This window comes from Amphiura filiformis, chromosome 4 (assembly GCF_039555335.1).
Source record: "Amphiura filiformis chromosome 4, Afil_fr2py, whole genome shotgun sequence".
Taxonomy (NCBI): Eukaryota; Metazoa; Echinodermata; class Ophiuroidea; order Amphilepidida; family Amphiuridae; genus Amphiura; species Amphiura filiformis.
In genome coordinates, this window is record NC_092631.1 from 4,023,068 (window position 1) to 4,044,439 (window position 21,372).

Sequence of the window (21,372 nt, forward strand, 5' to 3'; positions counted from 1 at the left end):
GTGACACAAAATTGCGATACTCTCTATGTATTTGCGTCGCGGCATATATCTCAGAGTGCAGTCATGATACCTTGAGTTAACGGCCGACCCTCAAGAATGTGCTGGAAGCTTCATACACAGCATGGACACTATGTTGTACGCATCTGTTTCACACTTATCTGTGGTTAATGGTTATTTCTTTCCATCAAAGATTATTTTGGTTGCATGGTTATACATTTGCATGTAGGGTGCTTCATGTTGGGTTATGGTTACATCCGGACATGTAGAACAACTCAGAAGCGCAGTTGTGCATGTGCATGAATTATGTGAAATTGCATCTATGGAAACAAGTCGCACAGATAATTAGATCAAATGTAATAAGCAGAATCTATGGTGTCCGCCCTCCATGTCGAAGGTTTGCCATGTTGAAAATAAGGTTGGCTATGTTGAATATGACATAAGGTTCGCTATGACGAATATGAAATGAGGTTAGATGTGGATAGGGCTAGTGTTATGCTGGTTTCATACTTTCTGCCACTTGCCGCTGAGCGGCATGACGCTTCATCATGCTGCTTGTACTTTTCTGCAAGTGGAGCGGCACACCGCTTAGTGGCACACCGCTTAGCAGCAGCGGCATGACTATGAAAGCCAATGTTGCCGTTCAGCGGCACAACTCCGAGTTGACTTGAATTCAACTCCTAGCGGTGCTACCGCCGTGGCAAAGCGGTGAAGCGATCAATATATATCAGCTTGCCGCTGGTCACCGCTAGCTTGGGCGTTTCTGGTGGGACTGCATAGTAAAGCAAAATCCTCTTCAGAGTGGCAAAGCGGCAAGCGGCAGGACAGTATGAAACCAGCATTAGGACTAGGGTGATGGCTAAAGCATTTTCCACCCTGATGTGACGGTGACGTCAGTGCACATTTCATTGGGCGCAGCTATAAAATGCTAATGTTCGCTCAAAGCTTAAGATGCCACCTAGATGCGCGCGCGAATCAGCTGCCTCAACGCTTTGACGTCACTACCACATCAGGGTGGAAAATGATTTGGGGCTATGATTAGATTGACATAGTGAACTTTCGACAAAGTGCATGGGCTGTAACAGTATCTAATAGATGGAGTATTAGGCTATTCCAGTTGAACTGGAAGACATAACCTTAATCTTCCACACAGGGAGTGTGAATTTTGACACTCCCCTGTGTGGGAGATTAAGATCATAGGGGATGTATGGGTTTCAACTGGAATAGTCTATTGATGCTAGATGGCATAGCAAGTGAAATTCAGTGCTACACTGATGACATGTAGCTTATGCCATCAAATCCAAAAAAACTCTTTTAAATTTAATTGGCTATTCCAGTTCAAAACCCATTCAGGTAACCTAATTTGAAATTCACACTCCCTGTGTGGACAATAAAGGTCACATCTTTCATAGTGGGTGTATGGGTTTCAACTGGAATAGCCCAATGGGTGCTGCACCAGCCAAGGTATTACAATTGATCAAATTTTGAAGCATAGAAAACAAGTGCAAAGGTGTACTTGGTTATGGTTAAACATTCTAGAGATACATGTATATCTATTAATGATTTTTACAGGTAGCTTGGGAGTGTTATCCAATATACGTTCAATATTGTGGATCAAGGTGCAACAGTACACTACTAAGTCCATCATGATCAAATTGTTTGGACATCTACATAGGTAACAAAATCATGTCAAATCAACATAGAGCAGAGCTCTGTAACATCTACATTTAGTCAAATCATATATTTCTAATTTGAGCAGCTTCAAATTAAAGCAATAATGTGCAATTTCCATAAAGAATCTAGATTCTTAATTTGTTTTCCACAAAATGTTAGTTTTCACCATCACATCCATGTATGTCCCCTTTTAATTTTGAGCCGAACAAATCGGAAAAACAGAGAAAATCGCTATTTCATTCCCATGCCTATAATAAATTGTCAATATGTGTATTAGCTCACCAATTGTTTATTGAGCAGATTGTTTATTTTATTCCCAAAAGACCTAAAACATTTTGCGAAAAAATGTATGTCTTCAATAGGAAAGGTCAAAATTTTCAAATGATCCCCAGCTACACACACTTTAAGTACGTATTATTAGATTTTTAAAGTTTACTTTGAGGACTGCTAAATGTCAAAAATTTCATTTTTTAATAATTTGCCATAAATTTTGTATTATACAAATTTAATAAAATCAAAATTATTTGATATCATCAGGACATTCATCATATTCAGAATGCCATTTGGTGTGTCTGATGTGCTCTCATGTGCCACAAAAAATACTGTGCACACATTGCTATCTGTCCCCTTAAAGGAGTATTTTGTGATCCTAGCATCCTCCTTTTTTGACATTTTTCAATAGATATCCACCAAAAAAGCTTAGTCCGAAAATTGTAATTGATTCTGATTTTGCGTTAGCAAGTTACGCATGATGATTTGTACACTGCTCCATAGGCCACTGTGTTGAATTACGTTATGGTACACCAGTGGTATAAAAATCTCAACTTTTTCGAGAAAAGGGCAGGGAGAATGAGGCTGTCGATCAGGAAATGCCCTTTTAAAGCACTTCAGGCTTAGTCTTTCACATGGTATTTTAGTACACCATTGGACATTACAATTCTGCAAAAAGAACAAATTCAAGTAAGGAAATCACACATTATAGCTTTAAGGAAATCACACATTATAGCTTTAAGGAAGGCAGTCTTCAATCTTTAACTGACTTCTACTGCTGTTGCCAAATCTCAACAAAATTGCAATCAGTTATGAAAAGAGTTGTGTAGCAGCTTTAAAATAAGGTAAATAAATAATGTAAAATTTCAACACCAAATTGCAATCAGTTTAGAAAAGAGTAGGCTATTAACAGAGAGCTTTGAGATGTTTGCCACTATCTCTTTACATATTCCACAAAATGTTAGTTTTCACTCTTGGATAGACCCTTTTAATTTTGAGCCGAACTAATGAGGTAAAATGAAGAAAATCACTATTTCATTTCAGCATCTATCATTGCCATTTGGGGTTGCTTTGCGGTGTCATTGGCTTCTGTCAACTTTTGTGCTTTTAAAGTCTCTGTATTGTTGAATACTAAGTAGTGGTAGCATTTCTTCTTAATTTCATAGGCAAAATGCAAGACCATTGTAAATGCAGTAGAATTTAATAGTTGCCTTATGTAAAACACATTGTTTGCAGCACAACACCCTCTTTGTAAATTGTTGAGGGTTTATATTACTTTCCTGATGGCCACTAAGCTAACCCAATATTTCACCTTGTTACGTAGTTGGGGTTCTGTGTTTTTGATTAAAAATAAGTACATTAATTAAAATATAGCAAATGGCAGCTATTACATTCTACTGCACTTACGGGGATCTTGCACTTTGCCCACAATTTGAGCTTAGTCGAGACCTAAACAGGGCCTAGATTTCATCTTGGTTTGTGAGAATCAAAATCCATCATAGTCACCGCACTTACTGACTGTATGATACAATGAGAGAAGTTGATTCTTGCATCCAAATATTACAAGAATCATTAAGAGAATTGATACCTGAGTGGAAGAAGGGCCCAACTCCATTTTTTTACAATAATGAGTTAGACCCAGCATTTTATTGCCAGCAGACTGTTCTTCCTTGTGTGTAAAAGATGAGCCAAAATACACTCTCTAAATAGTCTTCCACGTACACTTAATCATGGTTTTCATGGAAGAAAGGCCCAACTCCATGGAGTTGGGCCCTTCTTCAACAAATAGTGGGTTAAAGAGGAATTTTGTTCATCCATGAAATCTGCTTCTCATTACAATAATCTTTCTTGCTAAAATATTACATGCTTCTACTTGTGCAGTTAATAGATAATTTCCACATTTCTGTAGCTAATTATTACACATCTGCTTACGGAACTTGCACTTGCAGTATATTAGTGGAAGAAGGGCCCAACTCCAGCTCGTATTAAGACCTGTACCGTTGCCATTGAAACAATATATATGATTTTGAATGTATGTAATACTGTATGTTCATGTCTTAAAGGTCCCCTGAAGATGAAAAAATTCTGTCTATAAAACTTTTCCAAATATTAAGTTTTTTCTTAATATCTCAAAAACAGTTCTGATGGAGTTGGGCCCTTCTTCCACTCAGGTATTCAATTGATTTTGTAATTTTGTCGAAATCTAGGGCCTGCTAAACAAAAAGTTCATTATAATTGTGTGACTTGAATGTATGAAACTCTTGAGATGTTGAATTACATTTCCAGTTTTGTTGGTCATAAAATTGGTGATGAACCCTTTAGAAGCAAAGTTACTGGCTATGTGGGAATCAAATATGATGTTTAGTAAATCGACTATAGTAGCTAGCTGTTACAGTGACCATGACCTGGTGATGGTCGACCATCTGTGTGCCCAAAGAGCATAAAGAACTTAAAAGAAGGGTAATATTTTACCAAAAATGCAGCCAAATTTACACCATTACATTCTTGTAATTTGTTAAATCTGTTTCAGTATGATAAGCTCATTTTGTCATCCTCATCACATATTGTTGTATCTCAAAAGGCTGCCTTGTGATTTTTTTATCACAATATCTCATGTCCATTCATAAACAGAAGTATGCTGAAATAGAAAATAACACTTTGAAACACAACCATGATAATAAAAATCACACAAGGCAGCCTTTTGAGATACAACAGTACGTGGTGAGGAAAACGACTTGTCAGGGTTGCCAAACCCACAATTTGGTAGCCCAATTGGGCGACTTTTAAAGATTTTTCCCGAGACTTTTGACAATTTCCTGTCCCATAGAAACCAATGGTTAAGAAAATATTTGTGCGACTTTTCAACATTGGCTCCCGCGACATCCGATAGTTTCCTGCCCCATAGAAACCAATGGTAAAGAGAAAAATTGGGCGACTTTTCAATTATTTGACCCGCGATTAAGGCTGAAATCTTTTGGCAACCCTGCGACTTGTGAGCAGATGTGTATTGAGAGTTTGTATATTTTGCTTGCACCCATCAGTGTCACCTCTTCCTTTTTTTGACCATTCCTTAATATGTTGTACAGACAGTAAAAGAATGATAAGGTACCAATTATTTTCACCCTGAATATCCTAAACAAAGACGGATATGTCATGTCATAATTAGAACCAGCAGCCAATAGCTGCATCTGTTAGCTCAGCTTTAAGACCTCATTTGTTGAAATCAGTCAAGAAATATAGACACAGTAATCCAAAATCCCAAGGAACATGCCAATTTTAAAGTTGCAGATTGGTCCATTGGATGCCCTATTCAGGGGCATAGCAAGAGGCGCTGGGGCTCATAGACAAGGAGCAGTGCTGGGTGCTTTTAACATCTCCTTTATCATTTTCTCCTCACCCATCTCGGGGCCCTGGACTTTGTCCACCCTGTCTACCCACTTGCAATGACCTTTGTCCCTATTGATTTGTACACAAAGCCTTCTCAAACAAAAGAACTAGTGCTGTGATTTCCATTGATTAAAACATCAAATTTTCATTTTGTTCAATCACCGTTTCTTTAATTCTCAACCGATTTCAACCAATGAGGTCTTAAATCAGAGCTAAAGGGTACAGCTATTGGCTGATGGTTTTAATTTTGACATATTTAGTCTTTTTTAGGATATACAGTGGTAAACATAACTGGTACCTAAATTATTTTGCTGTCTCTATAATTATGTGCATGTTGGGCACAAGGTTACCTTGAACTCGGAGAAGAAATCTTATACTTCCCATAATGCATTTCTTCCATTTCAATTTTCTGTACTAATTTGCTATCAAGCGCAATATGGGTCGATAGTGACAAAAAGTTCCTCAATGAACAGAGCACATCTAGATCTTGGAAAATATGTTTATTTCTTTCTAGTTGTTAAAAATTAATAAAAATATTTTTGACTCAAGAAGTTTTTTGTTACGTGGTCCGAAAAAATTTGGGCAAAAAAAGTGTTTGGGATTTTCTTGAAAAATGAGAATTTTTGAGAATTGAATTCACTTGGTTTATATTATAATCTTGCCATCATTTTGTGTTTCAGTTTGTCCCTTGGCTGGCATCTGAACAGGAAAACGGGTGAGATATTGCGTATGATGGACAGGGGCACAACTAGTATCAACAGTCTGCTCAGGTAAAGTCACACAAATCACCCAACATTCAACTTCAGCGGATATTTTTGAAGCAAAATTCAGTAAAATTGGGCTAAAATTTAAGTTGTTCTTTTCAAGGCCCAATGTTGCCCAAAAGTCATGAACAAAGGTGGATGGATGAAGGAGTTCAATGATGTACAAATGTGATGGTGCTTGTCTATGTACAGCACGATATAGAAAAAGCTTATCAGTACTGAATTATAATGCCCGTATCATTCTAAGCAATCACAAGGAGCATAGCATTTTTTTATGACTTGGTCAGGAAAGAGACTGGCGATATTTTAGTCAGATGTGGCTAGCATGCACTAGCCTCAAATCATAACTATTTGACTTCAACTAAACTTTCTATCAACATTGCAAGGCAGTCTCAACTTCTCATACAAAAAATGACCACCAAAAAGTAGCATTTAACAAATATAGTATAAACAGGTAAACAAGCTTGGATTGGGCAAATAATAAGTAAATAATTTCCCTGACTCTTTCTTTGTTCAACAGTTACATCGTATTCAACATACTTCCAACAATCTTTGATATCATCATAGCTATTGTGTACTTCATCACTGCTTTTAATGCATGGTTTGGGCTCATTGTCTTTGTGGCTATGGTTCTATATCTAGGTGAGTCTTATAGGGTGTTTCTTATTACCCTTTGTAAATAAATAAATGTTGACATTTATACAGTGCCATGCACATGTATCAAAGCGCTTTACATTTATTCAGCTGTTGTTAGAATGTCAGCTGCCATACAATGCCCAAGGCATGCTCATACCGTTGGGCAGCAGTCAATGGACAATATTCCTAACAGCTCCCCATTTCACCCCTGGGTAAAAAGAGGCAAGTGAGGTAAAGCGCCTTGCCCAAGTGCACAACACAATAGCACCGCCAGGGCACAAACTCGCAACCCTTCAATTGCGAGGTTGAGCCTGTACTGCTGCGCCACCATGCCCCACATCCTTGTGTTGACACACCACTTAAAATCTGTATTATATATGTACTCCTCATTTTAATATTTATGACATAACATGGGCAGATAATATTTTCTGTATTACCTTAGGCTTACACAGATGTATACGCAACATGACACATGTGATATTGTAAGACTTGGTCATACTTTACACAATTTAAATGCCAGGAAGAAATTGGCCAACTTTTCAGTAACAGGTGTTTTGCAATGTTGCTATTATTTTTGCCATGATTTCTAATGTATTAATGTCTCCGAATTGCAGGTGCTACCATTGCTGTAACTGAATGGAGAACCAAGTACCGTCGTGAGATGAATCTAAAAGATAACTCATGCAAGCAAAAGGCTGTGGATTCTCTTCTCAACTTTGAAACGGTGAGTTGTGCAAATTTTTACAAATGCACTGACCATTTAAAATCCACACTACCCCTGTGGAAGATTTGGAAATATCTTCCACAGGGGGAGTATAATTTCAAATGGAATGAACAATAGGTGGTTCCATTTTAATTTCATACACACTCTGAATTAGATTCAACCTGAATCTTCTACTGAAGGAGGGTGAGTTTCAAATGGAGCTTCTAATGTGTTCATTCCATTTGAAATTCATACTCCCTTTGTGGAAGATATTTCCAAAATCTTCCACAGGGGTAGTGTGGATTTTTAATGGAATAGCCCAATGCACTAGATTATACAAAGATGCAATTGGTCATAGCAAATTGTATGATGGTCTTTATTTAATAAGTGTCTTTCTCTTCATCATTGTGATGATTGCAAGTCACATTTATATTTTCAGTTTATGGCTATGCATCAGTATATGCATCACAAGATCTAGTTTTACTACAAAATCTTTGGGGCCCGATTATACAGAACCCCTGCTGTAGTATCCGAAGATAGAAGCTTGATCATTTTTCTGCTCAATGTAATTTTGAGTAAAAACAGAAATGTTGAAGTGTACTAATGTAGTATAATGATGATATTGCCTTTATAGGTGAAGTATTATGGGAATGAAGAGTTTGAAGTGGACCGGTATGATGAGGCCATCACAGACTACCAGGTGTGTATGAAGAGTGCTTAGTTTAACCCCCTGGACACTAACTGGTCATCTAACAACATTTCTGATGGGTTGATAACTTGAAATGCTCATTTCAATTGCCAATTATGACTAGGCTTTAAACTATTTATAGTCAAACTTGCATTTGCAGATGATTTTATTAATACCCTCCTTGATTAGTTCAAAATTGGTCACAATATTAATTTTGGCCAATCGGTAGGTAGTTCTCATGGAGTTAGGGAAGAAAGTTTATCTCAGAAGAAAATGGGAGAAAATCCAAGCAGTTTACGATTTAAAAAAAGTTCTAGTTGAGTTTATTTGTGGGCACAGAATTTTTAATTTATGATAATTATTCTTTTTTTCTCTTTCCCTCATCAGAAAAGCGAGTGGAAGTCGTTGGCCTCACTGGTGGTGTTGAATTCATCCCAGAATGTAATCATTAGCTCTGGCCTGCTGGTAGGCAGTATGTTTTGTGCATATCTCGTTTCAAAAGGAGAACTTACTGTAAGTAGGAATAAGAATACCATCAAACTTATTTTTACATTATTTTTCACATTTTAACATAGACAAGAGAGCACGCGGTGCAATGGACCAGTGACTTCACACATCAATCTAAGGACAGTGACGGCACATTTGACCATGAGTCGACACTAGCGGCAGTACCAAATTTCTGCTATTAATTGTCTTACGCTATGGCGATGGCTTAGGAAAAATACAGGTTTCCAAAATAATACAGTAATATACTAACTTCCATTCCCAAAGATAATCACTCAAGCCACCCATCTCTTTGCAACTGAAACTGCTCAACATAGCATTGGTCAAGCCAGTGATGATATACTTACAATACAAAACTTACATCTCAAAATTACAACTGTTGAGTTAGGCAATTATTATAGTAGGTGACGATATCATCGTTGGGCAGGAAAAACCTCCTATGTGTCATTGGCCCCTGAACATGTTTAAAGCAAAACCTCCTATGTATCCTGTTGGCAGTTTTGTTTTACACATGTTCAGAGGCCACAAGCACATAGGAAGGTTTTCCTGCCCAAGGACGATATATAATTGTGGGTGAAACTAGTGCAGTGTGACTTAATCATTTTATTTATTGTCTCTTCAGGGTGGTGACTATGTCTTGTTTTCAACTTACATCATACAACTGTACGGCCCATTAAATTTCTTCGGAACATACTATAGGTAAGCTTCAGTTTCTTTCTCTACCGTTATTTCTCGCACTCTGTACCCCTTTCTCTCTCCTCCTTCTCTTTCTGTTTATATCTGTCAGACTATCTGTGTGTCTCCTTTAATAATTATTGTATGTTATATTATTACACCTCATACATATTCATGAGAAAATTGCACCAATTCATTGGTCAATTACAACTTAGCACAACCAAAGTAGGTAGACCTATTCATATGAGAAAACAGGAATTTATTATAGCAACAACAAAAATGGCAGCGTCCACGAAGAGAAGTGCTTTGCTGTCCGAAGCAGATTTTGCAGAACTAATTCTGCAAAAGGATGCTTGAAACAACCAATTTATGACTCAGTAAAGCTGTGAAGCTGTTCAGGACGTATTAGGAGAAGGGAATCATGTGTGCAGAGCCTAGAGAAGATCTCAAATCCAAAGCTTAACTTCAAGTTAAATAAAGGGAACTTCCCTTTGGGTCAAGCGCCTATTTTCTTCTTAAATGTTATGAATATTGGTGTCATTCTCTCATAAATATGTATGAAGTGTAATAAAACGAATACTACATGGTATTTTCAGGGAAATAGGGTCACTATTTTTCCCTCGGGACTGACTACAGGCCTACCACTCCTCACCCTTTCGGTTCAGGGTAGTAGGCCTGTAGCCAGTGCCTCAGGTAAAATAAACTGCAAGATTCTCATCTGTGTGACGCCGATGTCACCACAATGTCACTCCATCGGAAACTACACCTCGGTTTTCCATATCGCCGGTCCGAAATAGCCGGGTACGTAGCCAGCCTCCCATCTTCCTCCAGAGTGACTTCGCGGCGCGGTGACTTCGCAGGAGAGTCACACCGGTGTGACTACGCTACGCGACTGGGCCTGGTTGCTCAGTACTGGGGTTTTGGATTGCCGGTTTTGCTTTTATTGCCATATTTTTTATATTCTCTTGATTTATTCAAATAATATTCTTTATTTCTTGCTTTTTTAGGGGACTAGGGAGGGGGAATGGCAAACTGCACTTTAAAAAATAAGGGAAATATTAGATGAATAAAATAAATTTGTTAGTAAAAGAAATAAACATGATCAGTAAACAAAATAAACTAATATGATGAATAAAATATATTTTTGTTAATTGATGGTTATTTGAATAACTAAATAAATAAAAAATTAAGAAGTAAATAAACAGGAAAAAACCAATAATCATGCAAAGAATGGAAGAAACAAAGAAACACTTCGAAAGAAAACAACTTGAGAAAAATTGAGGAATATTATAATAAGCATGTAGGCCTATTGATGAATTAAAAATATCCAAAAGTTTTTGACAAGAAGGGCTATATCGATGAAATTTTTTGACATCACATTATGGTCCAAAATGGTCTCATAAAGCTTTTTTTACAGGTGGAGCTAGTATAACCTGTAAAATGAAATTTTGTCAGTGTAATTACTAGTCCTTCTCTACATTATGGTCCAAAAATGGTCTCATAAGTATGTTTACTGTTGCTTTTTGTAAAAGGAATTTTACAGGTGATGAGCTAGATGGATGTCCAGTAGGCGCATAACCTGAAGAAATCAAGAAAGTGAGGATAAGATCCTCCAGCGTGATTGAAGTTCTTCATTGTGAAGGAATTTTCTTCACTGTGCCGACTAGGCCTACATCATCCGAAAAGTGATGGAAATGAAAGCTATCCACTTCTTGAGTGCTCATCATATGAGGGACAGTGATGGGCCTTTTTGAAATGTGGCCAGGAAATTCCTTTTACAAAAAGCAACAGTGCCATATGATGAGCAATCATCACCGTAGATAGCTTTCATTTCATCATAGATTTTCTGAGCATTGTAGGCCTAACCCTTCAAATGCAGGAACTTAAAGTGGCTCAATTTTCACCATTTTACAGGTTATGCGCCTACTGCCCATCTAGCGCCACCTGTAAAAAAAAAGTAAACATACTTATGAGACCATTTTGGACCATAATGTAGAGAAGGACCAGTAATTGCACTGACAAAATTTCATCGATATAGCTCCTTCGCTTCTTGGTGATGTCAAAAACTTTTGGATACCCCCTCGTACATGTAACAAGCATTAATATTTGCGTAAACAATTTCAAACAAACACTGCAATAGGCCTATATTGATGTGAATAAATAAAAACAAAATTTAGTGAAATATAATTAAGTGAATATTAAACTCAAGTAACAAAAGCAAGTTAGCTTTTTTTAAAAAGTGCACGCATCAAGTATACAAAAATACACAGCAAACAAAAGTTTACCTACGAGTCGCCAGTCGACGACAATAGCAACAAAATATAAAAGTACACCGATTTATAGGCATAATTTGATAACGTAAAAAAATCAACATGAAAAACAAAAACGAAAAAAAGAAATTAATGGCCTATAAAAAACACCATTTTGAAAAACGGATAAAGAAAATAGCACAAGCCAAAGTTTTGCATAAACTTACGGCAGTAAAAGTATAAATTTGTAGTAGGCCTATATTCAGGAAAGTGACAAGAAGTAAACAAAATGCATGCTAGGCCTATATAAATCAATTTAAAATTTAACAGAAAAATTTTTGCTTCAAAATAAGTGAAGTTTTGACAAATCAAAATGTATAAATTGAAAATGCTAGGCCTATAGGCATACTTTGCGAACTTCAGCTGAAAAGAAAATTAATATCTCTTTTAAAACATTTAAAAACACAATTTATTTTAAATAAAAAAGTGTCAATATGCCTATATAACGTAATCATGCAAAATATGAAAAAATAGGCCTAATTTGATTGCAAAACATGCCATCTAATCACTGAAGTAAACAAAGCAATGATATAAGTTTTGTGGGAAAACAAGCAAACAAATAAATAAAATAAAAACGTTTGAAATGAAACAAACAAATAAACCAAGAACAAGAACTGTAAATAAAACACACACAGTTGATGAGATTATTAAACAGGTTAACAGGCAGCACGAAAAGAATTAAAATATATAAAAGAGAACAACAAATTAAAAGAAACAAAATGAATCGGAAGTCTCACAGTTGAAATATAAATGATAAAGAATGCAAAAACATGATAAAAAACAAAGACGGCTACAGCTACAGACCCGCTGTACAGCATGTATCAATTAATAAATTATAAAACCAACTCATTCATGAGCGTATACAAGCAGTAAACAAGCATGATACGTGTATTTGTCATCATCAGCGCATATTTGGTAGATATACGCGCACGTCCCCAGAGTGTTCAAACTCATAACAGGGTTCGGTCAACGACCTTTTGGCAATGTAGTCACCTTGAAGTTCGCCGACTCGGCACCGATCAGGCAACGCATGGGGGCACTGGCTACGGAAGTCATTTTGATGTGACTACAAGATATGGACCACTGTCGGAATCTAGTCAGTGGTGTACATCATGAGTCGCCGATGCGGCATCGAGCAGGTAACACATCGGAGGCCAGCAGTTGTAGTCACTGTGTGATGACACTGCTGCACAGTACGCTACTGCCTTGTTTCCGATGTAGTCACTCTCCTGTAGTGGCTCCGTCGGCCACCATAAGGTAAGTTATTATGGCGTGACGGCGGTGGTGACTGCAGAGATCCAGTGCGATGTAGTCACTCTGCCGCCAGGAATTTTGCAGTGTAGTTTCCCCTATTTCCCTTCAAACCATGTAGTATTTGTATACTACCTAATTCCTATTGCTGCCACCCCAGAGGTACACTGCTGGGCAGCTACTTTGTGGCTACTCAAAGAGTATCAGTGCACCACAAGTTCAGTTCCCACACAGGTACTCATAGTACCAATGAAGTAACTGTGCAGCAGCTAGTGTACCACTGGGGCCGGCAGCAATAAAAAACCCAAAATTACACAAATTTCCACTTTTTCTGTAATTTTGTGAAAAATTTGTTGATTTTGCTCCCCTGAAATTCACCATGCCCCCTACCCCCCAAAAAAAAAGAAATTCTTGGCATCGGCACTGATTGTTGTATTGAATTTGTGTGTTTGTTTACAGAATGATTCAAGCTGCATTTGTTGATATGGAGAACATGATTGTACTGATGGAAGAAAAGCAAGATGTAAGTGATAAGACTTGTTTTATTAGATATATCCCCTGGGTACTTTACTTTGGCTAGTGGGTCATTGATATACCAAAACACAAACATGCTACCCATATTTGCGGCATGTATGGTCACTTGTACTGAGTACCCGCCCCCATGTATTGATAAGTGTGCAAATGTTAACACTTCCTACATGTACATACAATCCATGTCTGGTGATTTTGCTTTGTTAATTCCCTATGAGTGTGATGATCAAAATAGAATTGTTTCATGTCACAACCTTTCTGTTAATATTTAATTGATCTCACTCATACATAAATTGGGCTATTCGGGTAAATTGAACAATGATGGTAACGATGAAGTTGATGCTGAAGAGGAAGATGACAATCAGATGATGATGATGATGGTGATGGTGGTGGTAATGGTGGTGGTGATGATGATGGTGATGGTGGTGGTGGTGGTGGTGGTGATGGTGATGGTGATGATGCTGAAGAGGAGGATGACAATGACAATCAAATGACGATGATGACAAGAAGAGTGAAGATGATTATGTTTATACCGATACGATTTTACCATACCGGTATACTATTTATTGTAGGTAGCTGATTCGGGTAATGCAAGAACACTGGAAGTTGTCAAAGGCAGAATAGAGTTTGACAATGTCAGTTTCTACTATAATGAACAGTAAGTATGCAAATGATGGGTTCAGAATAGAGTTTGATAATGTCAGTTTCTACTATAATGAACAGTAAGTATGCAAATGATGGGTTCAGAATAGAGTTTGATAATGTCAGTTTCTACTATAATGAACAGTAAGTATGCAAATGAAGGGTTCACAAGTTCTAAGTCCCCCAAAGACTTTTTTAGAATCACTGGGAAAGTTTTCAACAAAATTAATAAATTATAAAAGTATTTGGTAGTAGGCCATTTTGTTTGACACAGCTGGTCATATTTACAATGTGTTTGGTCACAATGGCTCATGTGAGAAAAAATGCAGTTTTGAAAGTTGCACTTTGGTCCATTCAGCTCTTTAACAATGCAGTAGGTATGACCTACTGCAGATTACATTCTGCATGTTTTGTGAGAGTTGCCAAGAGACAGCCTGTGTGAACTTACAGATTGGGAGTGATTCGTGTGCAAATGCAAAATGCAGAGCCAACACAAAAGATCTGTTTGTGTGACACACTGTGACCTCTTGTAAATTGATGTGAAAATAACAAAAACTTTTCACATTGTGTGTTTTGATTGTTTACATCTAGAGCCAATATAGTACAGGCTGTCTTTTGGTCCAAATTTTGATGAATCGTGATGTCATGGAAAAAGTCTACTGTATCTTTTGTCAAGTTCCTTTTCCATACCATAATTTTATTTCATAATTTTCTTTTTAAATAGAAAACCAATCTTGAAGAATGTCAGTTTTACTGTTGAGCCAGGACAGACAGTTGCTTTTGTAAGTACAAGGCTTTGCATTTTGGGGATATTTTATTTGTTGGTCATATGCATGTGAAGTCAGCCTTTTTTATTTCGACTGTAAAAAAATGCAAGCAAAGTGAGAAAGAAGTACAAATTTGTAATTTTTTTACAGATTTTGGCAATTTTTATAGACCATTTATGGTCATTCCTCCCCAAAAGAGACTAATCGTACTTGAAAGGTTTGTCGGCCCATAGAGCAGGTTTGTTTTTGATTGTCACCTTTTTGGGTTAGATTGGCTTCAGGTTTATAACCACACCAACTTGTGAACAGCACAACTCATTTTTAAATTCACTGATCTTATAGGCAAGGAAACCAAAAATCACATTTTAATTTCAGTAAGTCTTGCTGTTCTTGACTTAAGGCCAAAAATATATAAAAACAGACGTTTTTGGTGTTTTCCTCCTCCCAAGAAAAATCATGCACACAGGGTGGAAATGACACACCTTATATCAAGCCTTAGAATTGCCTTTATAGAACCCATACCATTCCTATTGTGCATCAGCTTTATTTGTCTCAATATTTGAGTGTGTTAGGTACCATCTTTGTATGTTTGATTCAATTGTATGTGTCATTTTATTGCATTTAATACAGGTTGGTCCATCAGGTGCTGGCAAAAGTACCATCATCAGACTGATATTCAGATTTTATGACATCCAAGGTGGACATATATTTATAGATGGCCAAGATATAACACAGGTTAGTGATCCCCCATTCAATGTTACAATTTACAAATATCATCCTTGTTTTCTTGTGTTTAGTCATATTTCTAATAATAGAAATCTCAGCGTGCATCAAACCCTGAACAAATGGAAATGGTCAATAGCGTCGAAAGTAGTCATAAAACTGGTCAACAACACACACTTTTTAACCAAATATTTCGGAGAAACCATTCTCCACCATCAGTGGCGTAATGCTGATGGTCCTGTAGTGTTTCTAGACGTTGACAAAGTTCTTTTGTCCTTTCTGATGGTGTTTCTAGTTCTCACCCATTCTTTACCAGAAAGTGCTGCTAGATGTTTTTGTTTGTTTCTTTTTCCACTGCAAATAAAATGAATATAGCTATCACAAACTGTTTATTCTTTTTATCAGGTTTCTCAGAGTTCCTTGAGAAAAGTGATTGGAGTCGTGCCACAGGATACAGTACTATTTAACCAGAAGATCATGTAAGTGTGCTTTAATTTTTGGGATCATTTTTTTTTTATCATGATATATTTATAATTAATTAATTAGTTTATTTATACCAGTAGCTCACTATTGACCAAATTACTCACGCTATTCATAAAGGGAGAGGTGTGTGTGTGTGTGTGTGTGTGGGGGGGGGGTGAGTGGGAAGGCATTCCAAAATGTGGAATTACAACTTTACCATGCTGTCCAATTGTGGCTATTACATAGACCTTGTACGTCAAGACTACTTGCAAATGATTGCAGATTACAATGCATTTAAAAGCATGTCTAAAAGGTGTAGACTATCAGATGGTAAAAATAAACCCAGCCCATTTGAATGTTGGAAATGTACATGGTCCATGTTTGGATTACAGGTAGGTGGCTGTGTGTATTCGCCGTCAAACAAGGATGAAATCCTACAAGCATGTGAATTGATGAAACAGGTGCAATGGGCTATTCCATTTAAAATATCTTCCTCAGGGGGAACATAAATTTCAAATGGAATGATCATATTAGGCAGCTCCATTTGAATTTCATACACCCTCTGAGAAAGATTCAACCTGAATCTTCCACTGAGGGAGGGTGAGTTTCAAATGGAGCTGCTAATGTGGTCATTCCATATGAAATTCATACTCCCCCTGTGGAAGATATTTCCAAAATCTTCCACAGGGGTAGTGTGGATTTTAACTGAAATAGCCCAATCCATGAACCACACACCATTGTCACATTGATATGATTTCTCTAACTTTCAATGCATTTCCTTTTGCTTCAGGTACAACATCAGATATGGAAAGATCAACTGCACAGACCAGGAGGTTGAAGATGCAGCCAATGCATCCGATATCCATAAAAGAATTGAAACATTCCCTGAAGGTAAGATTACAACATCAGATATGGTAAAATCAACTGCACAGACCAGGAGGTTGAAGATGCAGCCAATGCATCTGATATCCATAAAAGAATTGAAACATTCCCTGAAGGTAAGATTACAACATCAGATATGGTAAAATCAACTGCACAGACCAGGAGGTAGAAGATGCGGCCAATGCATCCGATATCCATAAAAGAATTGAAACATTCCCTGAAGGTAAGATTACAACATCAGATATGGTAAAATCAACTGCACAGACCAGGAGGTAGAGGATGCAGCCAATGCATCCGATATCCATAAAAGAATTGAAACATTCCCTGAAGGTAAGATTACAACATCAGATATGGTAAAATCAACTGCACAGACCAGGAGGTTGAAGATGCAGCCAATGCATCCGATATCCATAAAAGAATTGAAACATTCCCTGAAGGTAAGATTACAACATCAGATATGGTAAAATCAACTGCACAGACCAGGAGGTAGAAGATGCAGCCAATGCATCCGATATCCATAAAAGAATTGAAACATTCCCTGAAGGTAAGAGATGTGATGAGATGAAACGGTTTATTAGGTTTGTTCTTCAAATAAAAATTTTTCGGTTGACAAAACCAGTTAGTTTTTACTAATTACTAACCAGTAAATTTTACTCGCTAATATTTTGTTCATCTCATTGGAGGACTTCATCAAATTTGAACTGCTAATCCACTTTCTTGAGAAACTGGCTACTTCCAGGTGATTGTAGTTTCTATTCCAGACTTCAAAAGGGGGTCATATAAGTGTCTTCTTCTCTATTCTTTGATTCAGAGATCGGCTACTAAAATCACATTTATGTTTGTGAGACCATGCCCCTCAAAGATTTTGGAATTACAACCATATTCAACAGTTTAAATTATTTCAGATTCAACCATTTTCATCCATAGTTAAAGGGGGAAAGGTGTGGAAAATTTTGGAATTTCATACAAAATTTTAGGCCAAATAATTTAACAGGATTTTATAGATTTCAATAATTTTCAAAAGGAATATCAACAAGCAACAATTTCCAGCATGATTGTACATAAGGTGCAGCTGGAAATGGGATGGCAATAAAAGCTCCAAGTTGGTGTGTGGATTTTAAATGGAATACATGTACCCCATTTAAAACTATTATTGGTGTTTGAAACCACTTTTCCTCAAAAGTTTAAACCACTTTATGCTTTGTATATTTTGTCAGGTTATAATACAGTTGTAGGTGAGAGGGGACTGAAACTTAGTGGAGGAGAGAAACAGAGAGTGGCAATTGCAAGAACAATCCTCAAAGCGCCTGAGTTTGTTCTGTTGGATGAGGTAGGTGATATACGAGGGGGTATCAAAAAGTTTTAGAAATCGCCCAGAAGTGAAAGAGCTATATCAATGAAATTTTGTCAGTGCAATCACTGGTCCTTATGTACACTGTAGTAAAAAAATGGTGTCATAAGTATGTTTACTTTTTTTACAGGTGGCACTAGATGCCAATAACCTGCTGCCCCAGTTACTGCGCATAAACTGCAAGATTGAGAAAATTGAGGCAAGCAGCATTATTAAGATCCTGCTTTTGAAGGGTTGTAGTGCCTAGAAAATTGATGATGAAATGAAAGTTATCTTCGGTGGTGATTGTGATATGTCACTGTCGCTTTTTGGAAAAGGAATTTTTATTTCATCACAGATTTTCTGGGCACTGTAACCCTTAAAATGGAACTTAATCATGCTGCATGCCTCAATTTTCTCCATTTTGCTGGTTATGCGGTTACATAGGCAGGTAGTGACAAATAGCTCCTGTAAAAAAAAAGTAAACATACTTATGAGACCATTTTTGCACCATAGTGTACATAAGGACCAGTGATTGCACTGACAAAATTTCATTGATATAGCTCTTTCACTTCTGGGCGATTTCTAAAACTTTTTGATACCCCCTCGTATGTTTTTCCTGTTTGTTCCCATTCAAATATGTTTACAGAGGCTGGACTCTGCCATGTTTGCAAGTTGCTCATGGAAGGCAAAGAAGATTGTATCCAGATTATTTTGCCATGACGTCGTTGGGCAAGAAAAACCTCCTATGTGTCACTGGCCCCTGAACATGTTTAAAGCAAAACCTCCTATGTTACCTCTTGGCAGTTTTGTTTTAAACATGATCAAGGGCCACAATCACATAAGAGGTTTTTCCTGCCAATGACAATGTGCCCAACAAACTTTTGTAACATATCATGATTACCGAATCTTTTGTCCTTCAAAAACACATCTTTAGCCATGTGTTTTCTATTGATTTTTTGTTTATTGGACTGTATCTTAAATAAAGCCTTAGTGACTTTGTCTGAGTTTTGTGGGAGCAGGTCTCATACTGTACAATTTTGCACTTTTGCCGTTAAATGTTTGCATTTCAATATTTAACACCCATCATGCATATTTTGCCCTTTGGTTGGGTTGAGACACAATTTATGAAAGAATTGATTATTATCATTATTATTTTGATCCACACATGCACCAAGTGGACCAATCATATATCACTTAAGTCAGCTCTTTTTAAAAATTGTTTACTGTAATCTAATTCTATTTTTCTCTCCTACGCAGGCAACCTCAGCTCTTGATACCAAGACAGAACGTAACATCCAGGCTTCTCTTTCCAATGTGTGCGCCAATCGTACTACAATAGTCGTCGCTCATCGGTTATCTACCATCATCAACTCTGATATGATATGTGTGCTAAGAGATGGGGAGATTATAGAAAGAGGAAGGTCAGTAATACACCACAATCATTATAGTAGGGATAACCATAAAAATTTCATGTTGCCCCTATTGCTACAAAAGATTGTTTTCTGGATAGAACTCATCAACAGAAGTATTTTGGTGGTTAAATGATCAAAATCGGTCAAAAACTTTTCGAATTATGAATTATCAAAGTTTCCCATTCTGACCGGTCATTGGAACGAAATAAAATGACAAGGTCCAAAAATAGCAATTGGGAGCAAAATTGGCATAAGCATATATTTACCTTTATATATTTCTTTATTTTAACATATATGCAAACATGAAACAAGCATATTATGAAAGTATCAAAGAGGTTTCTTATGAAATGGCACTTTTCTTTTGAAAGTCCTAAACAAGGTATAGCCAGCAGCAAGTTGTATATGGTATAGGCCTAAATATAAGAAAACGATCAGGTGAAAAATACATCAAATGAGCACGAAACTTCACCTTCAGAAAGGTGTCTTCTTAACATGATTCGAAAGGAGTATGGAAATTCCAAAGGGAAGCTGGCGATTTAATTTGTAACTCGAGATCTACATGTTTAATTTTTTTAACCTTTTTAGAGAGGGTATGATAGAGGTATTACTGGCAACTCTGCCAAATTACAGATCAGTAGGCCTCGTTTTTCACCTGATCTTACTGATCTGAATATTTTGTGCCATTCTTGAGCAGTGCTGAACTCAGCCACTGGCAATTAAGCGCACTGTGGCGATGGACCAATTTTGACTCGCACTTACAGGAAAACGAAATAAGTTATGTTGCTGTAATTTGCAAGATAGTTACAAAATACAATTGGCATTACCTTCCCCCATTTTTAGAAATGTCTGTGCAAGCAGAGCTCCCTGCATGTCTATGGGAGTGTTCTAATCAAGTTGATGGTTCATTGGTCATCCCTAATTATAGTCTATATACCTTCCTCTAGTCAGTAAAGTAAAATCAAATTTTGAAATTTTCTCAAAAAAGTGGGGTGGGGGGATCAATCCCCCCAATATTTTGCCAGGAGGGGATGGTCCATACACTCATCCCCCATGCAATGTTGACACCTGTATGTGGGTTTCTGACCAAAATAACCTCATATTTGGCCATTTTAGCCCCATTAATTTTGCTTTTGACCCATATTTCACCAGTTTTGCTTCAATATGGCAAAATGTTCGCATGCTTCATGCGCATTTGTACCATAAACTTATTTTGTCGCCATAAGGTGCTGGATTCACATTACTTCAAGAACTTTTTTCCAACCCCGTTTCCCCCAATGTCAAAAAGAAATCTACGCCACTGTTTGGTTGAGCAGTTTGCTTGTACAGAAAAACTGATTTTCCTTCAATTTATGCATTAAAAACAGTTCACATGATTTTGTATGATGTTAACACCTTCAATTTTTACCATTTTCCTTTACAGACATGAGGAATTGCTAGAAAAACAAGGCATGTATTCTGAAATGTGGATGCAGCAACTGATATCTGAATCTGAGGAAGGCTCCAATGGTAATGGCGAAACATCAGGTGTGAGCAATATGGAAAATAAGGATAAGCTATGATTGTATAAAAAAAATTGTGAAACAAAAAACTATTTGGTTTTATACATGATGTATATTGTATAAACATCAGTTCAACTAATGGTGTATATTGCTTTTTTGTAATGATTGTCGGATACAAAAACACATACTATTAATGTACAGCCAACTCACTGCCATCGGTTAAATGGCAACCAGCACAATTAATTGGAATGCTGCATCCAGTC

The 21,372-nt window shown here is 37.0% G+C and overlaps 1 protein-coding gene across 1 annotated transcript in view; it reads left to right on the forward strand.

The window, feature by feature from the left end:
• LOC140149637 (ATP-binding cassette sub-family B member 6-like) overlaps positions 1 to 21,169 on the forward strand; it is a 28,902-nt gene extending 7,733 nt beyond the window's left edge. Inside the window, exons 5-19 of the mRNA XM_072171716.1 lie at positions 6,009 to 6,098; positions 6,613 to 6,734; positions 7,343 to 7,452; positions 8,066 to 8,131; positions 8,507 to 8,632; positions 9,246 to 9,322; positions 13,318 to 13,381; positions 13,962 to 14,047; positions 14,756 to 14,813; positions 15,429 to 15,533; positions 15,927 to 16,000; positions 16,774 to 16,874; positions 18,083 to 18,195; positions 19,456 to 19,619; positions 21,031 to 21,169. Coding sequence (XP_072027817.1) covers positions 6,009 to 6,098; positions 6,613 to 6,734; positions 7,343 to 7,452; positions 8,066 to 8,131; positions 8,507 to 8,632; positions 9,246 to 9,322; positions 13,318 to 13,381; positions 13,962 to 14,047; positions 14,756 to 14,813; positions 15,429 to 15,533; positions 15,927 to 16,000; positions 16,774 to 16,874; positions 18,083 to 18,195; positions 19,456 to 19,619; positions 21,031 to 21,169 — 1,495 coding nt within the window. The remainder of the gene's footprint in view (positions 1 to 6,008; positions 6,099 to 6,612; positions 6,735 to 7,342; positions 7,453 to 8,065; positions 8,132 to 8,506; positions 8,633 to 9,245; positions 9,323 to 13,317; positions 13,382 to 13,961; positions 14,048 to 14,755; positions 14,814 to 15,428; positions 15,534 to 15,926; positions 16,001 to 16,773; positions 16,875 to 18,082; positions 18,196 to 19,455; positions 19,620 to 21,030) is intronic.
• Positions 21,170 to 21,372: the final 203 nt, after the last annotated feature.